Below are 13,425 nucleotides of genomic sequence, written 5' to 3'. Positions count from 1 at the left end.
CCCAACGATCAGCTGTTTTTGATCGTCGTAAAGCAAAAATCGGTTCCCGAAGCAGGGAACTGATCATCGCTAAGTGAAATCCCCCCATTTAGAACATCGTTTTGCGTTCACAATTGCGATCGCAAAAACATCGTCATAACGCGGATTTGTCGTAATGCGGGCCAATTGTTAAGCGAGGCATGACTGTATCACATATGAGCTCTGTTTAGTATGTATGCATACATACAAAAATGGAGAGAATCTTTGGCCTGACCTTGGCCCCCTGTGTATACAGAACATGCACTGAACAGGTTCATGCTTATATATTTGTATGGTTGGTCCAATTCCCCTCCCATAATGATTTATCTGCCTAAAAATAAATGTGTGTGCAAGTCACAATGGTGTGGAGGTTTTGTGAAAACAGTCTATGCACAGTGCTGAACTGGCTTGTGAAATACTCACACATCTCTATACCACTAAAATTCAAATTTCAGCTTTTTGTCTCGATAAAGGATAAAACCAGAGCTTGGAAATTCTACTTTTTAAAGACTACAGCTCCAGCAAAACGTTTCCAAACTCCAGCTCCCACCGTGGCTGTACTGAGATTCTGAGGGTTCCGAAAGTTATAGCTCAAAAACATAAATCTTCCCAGCTCTGGGAAGAACAGCACATTCTCAGAAACTTTAAGCTGATGCCAAAACCAGCACTAAATTCCCATCCCACCTCACTCAAAAATGTAGTTTCAACAATTTGTACAGACATCGTTGTGTTGGGTTTTTCCCTTGTAACCAGCAGCCAATGAAAAAAATAGGGAAAATATAGGATGTGCTATTACAGTACAAAGGAAATATGAACTACTGGTCAAGGAGAGCAATGGTAAAAACTTCACATTTGCTTATCTCTCTAATAATAAAAAGTTCTACCCAGGAGGCTTCTCTCTCTGCTCTGACCACCAACCTCTCACCCTGCTCCTTCTTGTATACTATTGGAAACGCACTGCTACTGGCTCTCTTTTCTGCTTTCTGCCATGCTGCTTGGGTGGTTTTGGACAGTACTTCCCTAATTAATAAGCCAACAGTCTTTTGGGGTATAAATTCTTCCTTAAAACAAATTTTCTTTAAGACGTTCTCTTACAGGACCTCAAGAATTATTATTTAGCATCAGGAACTGACACTGCTGACACTTTACTTGGGAGATGGGCACCTTCTGCTCTATACTGATCCATCTGAACTAGCAGTGATCAACACAGTGCTTAGGTGGATTAAAAGTAGAAACACATGTATTCTTCTCCCTCTGTATTATTCCCCTGCAGCTTCTCATCATTGACATTTTAACTCTGCAATAGTAAATGCTCCAATTTCCTTTTAATGTATTTCGTGTTCAGTTTCAAAGGTTCAAAACCTGCCATCATTTTAAATGTTGCCAGTCATCCACCATATCACTTAAACTGTAAAATACAGACATAGACATGTTAAATAGAGAATATATACCATTTCCTAAAAATAGTAGAGCAACACTTACTATTTCAGATGAATTGAACCTCACAGATGTTTTGGCAACATTAAGACCATCGATCACAATATCAAAAGGGGAATGCCTATCCACAAACTTCCGAAATTGTTCAAGTTCCTAAAAAAATAAAAAGCAACATATGAAACAAAAATGCTTTGACATTCTCAGCTATGTTTGTTCTCTCCAGCCAAGGTTCTGTGTATTGCAGAATTACTCTGTTCAAGAGCAATAGCTGGTATTGGATACAGAATTAAACTTCCCAAGATACCAAGTGCTCATATTTTATTATCTTTCTAAATGCATCTACTTCATTTATTTCAAATCTTTATATCTCATCTTTCTCTTCAAGAGGCCCAAGGCAGCTCACTATACTAAAACAAACAATATTAAAAACTAAAAACAAACAAAACAAAAAACAAAAACCAGAAGCCCCATTTTGTGCTTGACAGTGCATGGGAATACAAAAAGTCATGAACTTCTTTTTCCTGCAAAACCACCTACCGTATTTTTTGCTCCATAAGACGCACCGGACCTTAAGACGCACATAATTTTTAGAGGAGGAAAACACGGAAAATATATTCTGAACCAAATAGTGTAAGAAAATATTTTATCAACTATAACAGAATAGCATTTGAACCATGTAAGGTGAACAGCAGTCAACAGTGGCATTAAGAACCATTACCACTGTCATTAACAAATGGAGAGACTTAAAGCTTTGTGTACTCTAGTTTATGTACCATAAATTTGTGTACCATAAATTTAATTCAAGTACATATAGACCATTATCAGCCAGTGATAAGACCTATACCACATATTTTACATTTCCTTTCATCCACCTCCTCCCCATGCTTATAGAAATGTCTCAATGACAGATGAGATTGTTGTGCAACTCTGCCCAGCTACAGCTCAAGCCTATATTAAGTTAGAAATGGTTTGTCTGATTTGGCACTGCATTGAGAGGTCCCTTTTAGTTGTGTGGAGGATAAATAGTAGAATTAAACTATTTAACAGCTGGTTTTCCTTATTTACTGTACTTTAGGTTATGCAAAAGAACAGCAACACAAAGCTTAACCCATTCACCAGCAGTAGCACATGCTCAGCATAAGACCAAATCTCGGGTTTCTGACATAAATTGAACATTTATAGCATGCAAGGCACAACAGCTATGAACAATGTTCTTGACGAGCCAAAAACACTGAATACAAACTATAGTAGCTGAAATCAGGAAGCAGGTACTGTAATCCAGTTAGAAGTCACAAGGCACAGTTGGTTTCCTTGCTGCAACACCCTTTGGAAATACATTCTCTATTAGATGCCCAGAACTAGTTGAAAAGTTTGCATGTCGAATCCAAATTTCTCATAAGAATGTATTGACAATTAATTAATGCATTCTTATGGGGGGGAAAAGGTCAGAAACTTTTAAAAATTAAAAGAAAGTCACTTACCAGGTACTGTAGACTGAGCCCAGCTTTTCACAGTGCCTTGGTAGACCCCAGAACAGCCAACAAAGAGCCCCAAACAGCTAAAAGCCAGCAGGCAGCCGGCAGCCATTTTGTGCTCTTCTCCGCTCCTGCCCCCTCCCCTCTCCTCACCTAACAGCTGATTGGCGCTGGTCTGAAATGCTTCCCAGGCAAGTAGGTTTCAACTCAAATGGAGCACCTTTTCACCCAAGCATGGTTTAACCCAAAACAAGCAGCTTTTAAACTAAATTTTACATTTTAAAATGACAACACCAGGCATTCCCAGGTCTCTCTCCCAGCTCTCTAACTGCGTGTACTAGCAAGGAAGCAGACAAGCAGCCTCTTCACTAACTGAAAGTTTGAATTTCCCCGCTTTCCCTGCCTTCCCCGCATATTAGGTGTGCTAATATCTGTGCACTGGAAGATTGTGGGAGGAACATTCCAGCCCCTGATGGGGGTCCTGTGGGGCACCCCAAAACACTGAGTAGGTCTCTTGGCCTCTTTCAGGACTGGGGCTGTGCAGCCCTGCTCTGATCAGGAGGTGCAGCCGGGGTGTCACCATGCCTTTGGGGGATAGGGCACAGAAAGGGGAAGAATTTTCAGGGGCCATTCTAGCTCATACCTGGCAGGGGAGATACCATTATTGTAAAAGTGGTTTTCACAGGGTAAGGCTCATCTATTGCACTTTGGATGTGCTGACCCCTGTGATTTCCCCAAATGTGGGAAAATCAACTGCCTAAGTGGGGGACTGTGTTTATGGTTTCCCCTCGTCTTTCTAGAATCACCCTTTCCCTTTTGGCCCTTGGCTGTTTTCACTGCCTGCTGCCATAGGCCTGTTGGCCTTGCTGGTTTTCCAGGTGGGCTGCAGAAAGCAGATCCTGGAAAGCTAGCAGTGCAGAATGGTGAGGTCCAAACAGCAAGCAGTCTCTGGTGCCAGTTCAGAGGCCTCCCAGCATGGCAATGGGAGGCTTCTGGGTGGTGGTGTCTGAACCCTTTTTTTTACTGTATTTACTCCATAAGATGCACATACTTTCTCCCCCTCTATTTGGGGGCGAAGTGAGTCTTATGGAGCGAAAAATACAGTAATATTGGTTGCTATGCATTTTGGCATAAATTAATTTTCATACTTTTGTTTTTGGCTAGATGCCAACGAAACAGAGATCTGAACCTTTATGGCAAATCCAATACTTCATATAGGCTGCATAGTTCTATTTTTTCTTAGCACAGAATTGGGATACCTGCACACAGTATAATAGCCCAGTCTCCAAACAGCTCCTAGAGAATTCCTTAAGAATTAAATGCAAAAATAATAAGATGTGGGTACTAAAGGGTTTAATTTTTAATTTATTTTAAGGAATCAACGGCGGCAATATTGTTTGGATAAAGGTAAATTCCCCTAAGTTGAGACACGGAGTCAGGTGACTTAACAGGCAACAGAAAATGTCTACAAAAATTCTTAATTTATGGTAATTCACTACCATAAGAACCATTACATAGCATATACATTATAAAAGCAAATTATAAAACCCCTCTTATGAACGCATAGTTTTGCACACAGGCACAATTATTGTGGATGAAGACATTGCTAAATGATTATACATTAAAGCCTTTAAAAGTCCTTTTAAAACTATGAAGCTTAAGGTTGATTTTGATTTGTTTTTAAATGAGAAAAAAACATTGGGTATTAAGATACATAAACTATTCAATGCAATGCCACTGATTATCCTTTTTTATTTTTTACACCAGTTTTTACTGATTTTTCTGGAGGTCATTCATATGTAAAACCCAACCACAGTTAGGTGCTATACAAAGAAGACCTATGTTTAATGGTTCTCTCCTTTTTTTCATTTTCCTCATTTTAAATTGGATAGGCTAAGAGAAACCAGTTTCCATCCTCATTTAGGTGACAGTCAGGCCTGCAGTGGATGCTTTAAGCACATTCAGCTGCTTGGGAGCCCTGCCCAAGGGATATCCAGGAGAGGTGGGGACTTCGGGGGCAAATTTATGTGCCTGCTCCCCATCCCTATTACTGAGCTTCAATATGGATTCACGCTTAACTCCTGAATACGGATAGAGACTAATCATATAGCAAAAGAAAGAGCATGTATTTACTACCGGTTTTGTTTATTTTGGCAGGTAGCTGTTTTGCCTGGACACATCATTTGGGTGATTATTTTGCTGAGCATCACCATTTACCTTCTATGAATGCTTTTTTGTGTTTTTTGGGGGTGAATATATACAGTGTATGATTAGGCACTTGAAGTGTGTATCCTTTCTGTCTTGTCCTACATTTCATGACCAATGTCAAGTAAACCTCATCAGGTTGCCTTCTATGAAATGAGTATTGGAGCAAAACACAAGAAATGAAAGAACTATGGATTCATAAGAGGGGTTTTATTATTTGATATGGATAGAAATAAGAAATTTGTGTCCTATCTCTTTTACTTTTACCAGTTTGCCATCTAGGAAATAGCCACAGCAGACATATAGTGAACAGGGAAGTGCTCATTCATAGTAGCCATTTTGTCAGAGGACCTACAGTATATCAAAGTTCCAGATATGTTGACCATTAGAGCTTCGTGGCACAGTGGTTAAACTTCTGTACTGCAGCCAAAACTGTGCTTACAACCTGGGGTTCAATCCCAGGTAGCTGGCTCAAGGTTGACTATCCTTTCGAGGTTAGTAAAATGAGTATCCAGCTTGCTGGGGGGGGCACAAAGTGTAGTCCGCATAATTAGCTTGTAAACTGTCTAGAGGGTGCCTGAAGTGCTATGGGGCGGTATACAGTGGGGTCTTGACTTGAGAACTTAATCCGTATTGGAAGGCGGTTCTCAAGTCAAAAAGTCTGTAAGTCAAGTCTCCATTGACCTACAGTGCTTTGAAAACCGATTAATCCCGTAACAGGCCATTTTTGTTCCATTTTGGTTTTTTTCTGGTCTGTAAGTCAAATCTCAGTCTGCAAGTCAAACCTAAATTTTGCGGCCAGAGAAGTCTGTAACTCAAAAAGTCTGTAAGTCAAGCCGTCTGTAAGTCAAGGGTCCACTGTATAAGCAGCATGCTTTGCTTTTGACCAACTCAGAAAGGTTGAAGTGTAGTAGGTACTATGTTCTCCCACTGGCTGCCTCTTCTTCCTGTATATTTATCAAAACTCTTTAGATAAAGTTCTTTAATGCAGAGGCCATGTGTCCTGTATTACAACCTTCCCCTATATTTGGGCTTGCATATGATTCCTCTGAAGCCTTACCAAGGAGAAAATCTTCTATACACATACAGCTGTAAGAAGAGCAAGCAGCGCAGGAAGAGAAAAATAGTAACAATGTTGATACCTCTTAGATCTGAAGTGCATGTTACGGGGCTTATATCTAGATGTGTACTGAACTTCTGGCTTTTTTGTTTGTGTGCTGAAGAAATATCAGGAGCAATTAGAAAGGTTGGTTATGTGTCTGCGAATCTATATGGTTCATTTCAGGAAACAAACCTGGTATAACCCTTCCAGTTATGTAACAAAATGATGAAGAGTTTCCAGTACATTTTCTGACAAACACTTTAATGAAGTAAATACAAACTAGGTTCAGAATTCAACATATAATGTGAAATTAGTGACTATTCAAGTCATATCAGTTGGTTTTAGGGACTTTCACATCCCCAGTTACTTTAATCTAGAGCAGAGGTTGTCAACCCCCGGTCCGTGGCCCAGTGCTGGTCCATGGCCTGAGCTGGACCCGGCCGTGAAGGCAGACCTCCCCCCCACATGCACTCTCCCCCCACAGCTGTTTGCGCACAGCCAACGCTTTGTGCCAGCGCTGGCGTGAGCAGGGTTCTCCTCCTCCTGCATGTCCAGTAAAGTCTGATAGCCAGCATATCACCCTGAAGACATCTAATCTGATTTTTGGAAGATTTTTGGAAGATGAGCCTGGTTAGTACTTGGGCAGGTGACCCAAGGAATATCAGGGATCTCCAGGTAGCAGCAGAAAAGAATCTTGTGTGAAGTTTTGGAGAGTTGCTGCCAGTAAGTCAATCACTAATACTGGGCAAGATGGACCAAGAGTTTGACTCAGTGTAAGTAGTGTAAGTAGCTTTTTGTGAACCTAATATCCTACAAAACCTTGTTTTGGCCAGCGCTAGTTGGCAGCTGGAACACTACTGTATTATTTTAGTTAATAAACAAATATGATTTGTGCTTTGAGGAACTGCAGCAAAACTTTTGACTGAATATTAATGTCTGACCCTCTTTGATTACATAGGCTCTTCTCTGCAGGCTCTGTGACTCACACATGTAAGTCCTCGCGCCTGCATAGAATGATCTGCAGAATATTACAAAGCTCAGTAGCCTGAAAAGACTTCTCTTCTTCCACTCTCCATTGCACATGCTCTAACCGTCCCTAGTGGGTCTGCAAGCCCTCAGTGCTCCCTTGCATTGTTCACAGCCAAAGATCCTTCCTTTGTTGGAGCCCTGTGTAATAAGCTCTCCCGGTTCATTTTTCCACACATTTATGCTTTCTTCTACTATAACTTCAGTGGAAGAGAGGAATTTCCTAAGGCTTTGCAGCTTACTGAGGAACAACTGTCACCTCCTTTGAGAGGTTTAATCCTGATTTGCAGTCCTGGTTAGGAACCAGTTTGCATGTAACAGTAATCTCGATTACAGCATCCAATGCCTGCCTCAGTCCCCATCACCCCACTGGGTTCTACAAACATTCTGGCTTAATACTTGAGCAGAGCTTTTCATAGAATCACAGAATAATGGAGTTAGAAGGGGCTTGTGAGGCCATCAAGTCCATCTCCTGCTCAATGCTGGAATCCAAATCAAATTACATTTGAAACATGCTTGCTTAATTTTCTCTTGAATACTTCCAATGCTGGAGCTCTCATCAACCTGGTACTGTAATTAGTTCCATTTTCATGTTGTTCTAACAGCATGTTTTGTCCTGATATTCACCCCAAATGTGGCTTCCTGTAACATGAGCCCATTATTATGTGTCCTGCATTCTGGGCTGATCAAGAACAGATCCGGCCCCACGTCTATATGATTATCTTTCAAGTAGATGAAAAGTGCTATGATACAATATCTCCCCTTAGTCTTCTTTTCTCAGGGTGAAACATGCCCAGCTCTTTCAGTCTTTCCTGATCATTCCTGTTGCCCTCCTCTGAAGGGAGGTTGACAGGCATAAAGGAAAGAGCTTACATTTTGAGGGTCCAGTAGTACACAATCTTGAATTATTTTCAAACTTGCTAATATTAGCCTTGTCTAATTTTGTCCTCACTTTTGTTTACTGGATATCGATGAAAAATTGAGTTTCTGTTAAAATGGTTCTGTGCTACAGCTGGGTTTGTATTTTGAGAAATGGAGGATCAACCAGTGCTGGTTTCTCCGGCATCCTGAAATAATCTCGATACCTGACAGAGCTTAATTTCAAAGGGAAGAGATGTCCGAGTGAAAACATTGTCAGTCAAAACCTAATTTCAGAATGATTGTTTAAATCATGATTTATACACTGAATGTATGAGTTCACAATATACACACATATATGGTCATATTATAGTTGGTACCTTGACCCAAAAAAGAATGGTTGGGATGACCATCTTTTACCAGTTTTTCTATTAAATTATCTGAGCAAGCCCTACTCCATTTCTCTGAGCCACGGAAACTAAGCTGGTAGATACAAGAAGCCAGAGTTCTTTTGGTTGCAACGCTTTCATTACAGATGACCACGCCTAGGAAAGGTGATGTTTGCTTCCTGTTTTCAGGAACCCAGATAAGAATTGCTTACTGTTGACATCTTCAGTGAAACTGAATAGTTTCCAAAGCTCAGCTACCATGCCATTCATATTTCAAATTCTGCTTTCTACTTTACTGGTTTTAATATTTAGTAATTATTTTAGCTGAATCGGAAACATTGTATGTGTGTTTCTTTCTTGTCAAATGAAAAATTATATTTCTATGCAACATCGCTGCTGTCTGCAAAATGCCTGGAAGGCCCTTTAAAAATAAAATTGAACCAATAAATCTCGATATACTCGCTCTGAAATTGATATCTAGCCTCCCAAGTCTTGTTTTGCTTTCTAAACAGCATCTTATGAAGCTGAAAAGAAGCCATGCTTGAGCCAATATAATATAAAAGGATCCAGAGAAAATAAAGAAGTAGAGCAGTGGTGTCCAGCCTTGACCCTCCAGATGTTCTTGGACTTCAAATCCCAGAAATCCTGGCCAGCAGAGGTGGTGAAGGCTTCTGGGAGCTGTAGTCTAAGAACATCTGGAGGGCCAAGGTTGGACACCACTGAAGTAGAATATTTGGATATGAAGTTGAGTATCCTATAAGCAGAAAATGGGACCAAAAAAGAACTTTGAGTATGGAATAGGATAACAAAAGCAGCTCAGAGTGGCTGTCGAGCACCCAGGTTTTCAGTCATGTATTGTACCATCATAGTATCCAAACATGCAGACTACTAGATATGTAATTGGGCAAAATTGTGTTGCGAAAAGTTACACTGTGAAAACCAGATCCAGACCCAGTAATATTTAATTTAAATGAATGGAAAACTTCTTCTCCCCTGCCCTTTTCGGGTTCCAAGATTCTCTAGGGCTCCCTTTTGCCCTGAGGGAGCCTTTGGGAGTCACTGGATGTTGCGTGGAGGGTCTCTTTTATAGTTGAGAGCTGGGACCAATGAAGAGATGAGAGATTCTACAAATAAAGAGCTGGCTGCCTCTGAGGCTGAAGTTCAAGCAGAAAAGGCAGGAAGCCAATCAGAGGAAAGGAGGGAGCTGCCAGGGGAAGGAGAGTCAAGGGTAGAGAAAATGGAGGAGGAGTTAAGAGAAGGCAGGAACAAGGCAGGGGGAACGGAGATATATAAGGGAGAAAAGTCCAGAAGGGGACCAATGGAGGCAGGAGAGGAAGAAGCACAAAAGAGGGAAAGAATATTACCACCATGTTCGGAGTGGGTAACCTTAACCCTGGAGTAAGCAATGGGAGAAGCTGATGATATTCCATGAAGACACAGAAAGGAAACAGAGAAATAAGAACTAAGAAACTCTTCTGTTGAGGAGAAGAGGAGGTGAGAGAACAGAGTAGAAAAATCAAAGAGCCAAGCTAGCTAGGAAAAGGAGAGAAAGGGAAAGATGGATCAATCCCTTGGAGAGGGCTTTTGGTAGGACCCCCTCTTATGGGAAATCACCAAATCCCAATGAGAAGGTTTGGGACAGGAACCCCTCAGGAGTGACCACTTGCACCTGCTGCCAGAGGCATCACAACTTGAGATAAAATATTATGACATGATACAGACATCGGAACCTTTTGACATGCCTTGTTCCAAACCCTTTTTGAAGTGGACCATTAACTCCCTTTTGTACCGTTATGTGAAAAGGACATGTTAAATATCACAGTTGACATTAGTAGCTTTTTGGATCTTCCTGAAATAAATGTTAAAGTTTTGGAACCAGTTTGTCAGTTGTCTTTATTGGGTCCGAAAGAAGAAATAACAAATCCTCAATCACCCGAAAAGACTGAACCCTCACAACAACTAAAGGTTTCATGGCACTTTATAGATTAACAAGTTGTATTTAGCATATAGTCCCCATACTGGGAGAAAAGCAGCCTGTAAATAAGACAAATGAACAAATACTCAGATCAAATGGGCTACAGTCCAATAAAGCTTATGCCAGTTAAAATCTCTCAGTCTCTGCAGTGTCAGAAGATTAGTTGTTGCTTCTGCTACAACAATCCACTATGGTTCATCACCCCCAAGAACTAGATGGTTAGCACAGTATCTCAGAAGTTTCCCTATGGAGTCTGTATGAGAGAGAGAGAGAGAGAGAGAGAGAGAGAGAGAGAGAGATGCCATATCATTCAAGAAGAAGAAAATAAAGGTTTGTATAAGAAAGGAGAAGACACAGTTTTATAAAGCACAACTCAAGTTTTATGGAAATTAATTTTAGTACAATTAAGATTTTATATCAGTAATGAGATGAAGGGAGGCAGAGAGGAAATAGAACTGAGTTACTGATTCAACTGTACCACTTCACCCCAATGTCTAACTAACAAATCACTTGGGTGATAACTGGCTTGTTGTTGTTTAGTCGTTAAGTCATGTCCGACTCTTTATAACCCCATTGACCAGAGCACGTCAGGCCCTCCTGTCTTCCACTGCCTCCCGGAGTTTGGTCAAATTCATGTTGGTAGCTTTGATGGGCCAGGGCGTGGATTCAACTCCCTCTATTACCATCTCCACACAAGAATTGGTGGTTGTTCACGTGTACCTTGGCTCAACAATCTTTGACACTCTCTCCCTAAATGTCAAGCTGGATAAGCGCATTGGCAAAGCAGCTACCATGTTGTCTAGACTAACAAAGACAGTATGGCTTAATAAGAAGCTGACAGCATATACCAAGATCCAGGTCTATAGAGCCTGTGTCCTGAGCACACTCCTGTACTGCAGTGAGTCCTGGACCCTCTGTGCACGGCAGGAGAGGAAGGTGAACATGTTCCATATGTGTTGTCTCCGATGGATTTTTGGTATCACCTAACAGGACAAAGTTCCAAATAGAGTAGTCCTAGATCGAGCTGCAATTTTTAGCATGTATACATTACTGAAACAGTGACTTCTACATTGGCTTGGGCATGTAGTGAGAATGGCTCATGGCCGGATTCCAAAAGATCTCCTGTATGGAGAATTTGTGCAGGGAAAGCTCCCCAGAGGGAGACCACAGCTGCGATACAAGGATATCTGCAAGCGGGATCTGAAGGCCTTAGGAATGGACCTCAACAGATAGGAGACCCTGATATCTGAGCATTCAACCAGGAGGCAGGCATCATGGCCTCTCCCATTTTGAAGAGACACTTGTCTGGCAGGCTGTGGTGAAGAGGCAGTCCTGAAAGCAGCAAAATCAGGGAGCTGGACAGGGGACAGATTGTATTTGTCTTCAGTGTGGAAGGGATTGTCACTCTCGAATTGGCCTTCTCAGCCACACTAGACCCTGTTCCAAATCCTCCATACAGAGCACGTTACCATAGTCTTTTGAGACTGAAGGATGCCTACAGTAGCTTCGATGACACTGTCCAATCATCTTGTCCTCTGCCATCCCCTTCTCCTCTTGCCCTCACACTTTCTCAACATCAGAGTCTTTTCCAGGGAGTCTTCTCTTCTCATGAGATGGACAAAGTATTGGAGCCTCAGCTTCAGGACCTGTCCTTCCACTGAGCAATAAGGGTTGATATCTTTCATAATGGATAGGTTTGTTCGGAACTCTCAAGAGTCTCCTCCAGCACCACAAATCAAAAGCACCAATTCTTCGGCAGTCAGCCATTTTTATGGTCCAGCTCTCACTTCCATACATCGCAACTGGAAAAAACATAGCTTTGACTATCCGGACTTTTGTTGGCAAGGTGATGACTCTGCGTTTTAAGATGCTGTCTAGGTTTCTCATTGCTTTTTTCGTGGCTGCTGTCCCCATCTGCAGTGATCATGGAACCCAAGAAAGTAAATTCTGTCACTGCCTCCATATCTTCCCCTTCTATTTGCCAGGAGGTGATGGGACCAATGGCCATGATCTTAGTTTTCTTGATGTTGAGCTTCAGACTATTTTTTGCACTCTCCTCTTTCACCCCCATTAAATCGTTCTTTAATTCCTCCTCACTTTCTGACATCAGAGTGGTATCATCTGCATATCTGAGGTTGTTGATATTTCTTCCAGCAATCTTAATTCTGGTTTGGGATTCATCCAGTCCAGCCTTTTGCATGATGTATTCTACAGATAAGTTAAATAAGCAGGGATACAATATACAGCCTTGTCATACTCCTTTAGCAATTTTGAACCAATCAGTTGTTCCATATCTAGTTCTAACTGTTGCTTCCTGTCCCACATATAGATTTCTCAGGAGATGGATAAGGTGGTGATGCACTCCCATTTCTTTAAGAACTTGTCATAGTTTGCTGTGGTCAACACAGTCAAAGGCTTTTGCGTAGTCAATGAAGCAGAAGTAGATGTTTTTCTGGAACTCTCTAGCTTTCTCCATAATGCAGCGTATGTTAGCAATTTGGTCTCTAGTTCTTCTGCCCCTTTGAAATCCAGCTTGTACTTCTGGGAGTTCTCAGTCCACATAATGCTGAAGCCTACCTTGTAGGATAATTGGCTACCATTACATTAAAAAAAATTTGGTGGTGATGTCTAACAGTAACAGAGATTGATGAGTACAAATATAAAACCAAATGAGAATAACTGCATATTACTATCCTTAACTTGCATGAAGAACCACAAATACCCACAGAGATAACTGAAAATGGGCCTCCAGATACAAACCTGCTTATCTATCAGACTCTATTCTGCTCAGAGGGAGTGAGTAAATATAACCCAGGGAGCATTTCCTATTCACTGCCCTCTCACAGTGGGAAAATTTCTAGGACCATTTCCAAAGAACTCATATATGAATCTATGGAAATGATATATTTCAGTGCTATGGCAGCTTACCTCAGAACAATA

The 13,425-nt window shown here is 41.3% G+C and overlaps 1 protein-coding gene and 1 pseudogene across 3 annotated transcripts in view; one reads left to right on the top strand and one right to left on the bottom strand.

The window, feature by feature from the left end:
• The window catches only part of PRORP (protein only RNase P catalytic subunit), a 64,958-nt gene that overhangs the window by 37,408 nt on the left and 14,125 nt on the right, over positions 1 to 13,425 (bottom strand). For all 3 annotated transcript variants that reach the window (XR_012082596.2, XM_072986361.2, XM_072986362.2), the window contains exon 5: positions 1,501 to 1,608. Coding sequence is in view for 2 of the 3 variants with exons in the window: in XM_072986361.2 (XP_072842462.2) it covers positions 1,501 to 1,608 (108 nt within the window). In the remaining variant the exon portion in view is untranslated. The remainder of the gene's footprint in view (positions 1 to 1,500; positions 1,609 to 13,425) is intronic.
• On the top strand, positions 3,566 to 3,720 carry LOC140703436 (U1 spliceosomal RNA; annotated as a pseudogene).

Source organism: Pogona vitticeps, chromosome 1 (genome assembly GCF_051106095.1).
Source record: "Pogona vitticeps strain Pit_001003342236 chromosome 1, PviZW2.1, whole genome shotgun sequence".
Lineage (NCBI taxonomy): Eukaryota > Metazoa > Chordata > Lepidosauria > Squamata > Agamidae > Pogona > Pogona vitticeps.
Note: the sequence above shows the minus strand (reverse complement) of the source record. Positions and strands in the feature narration are given on the sequence as shown.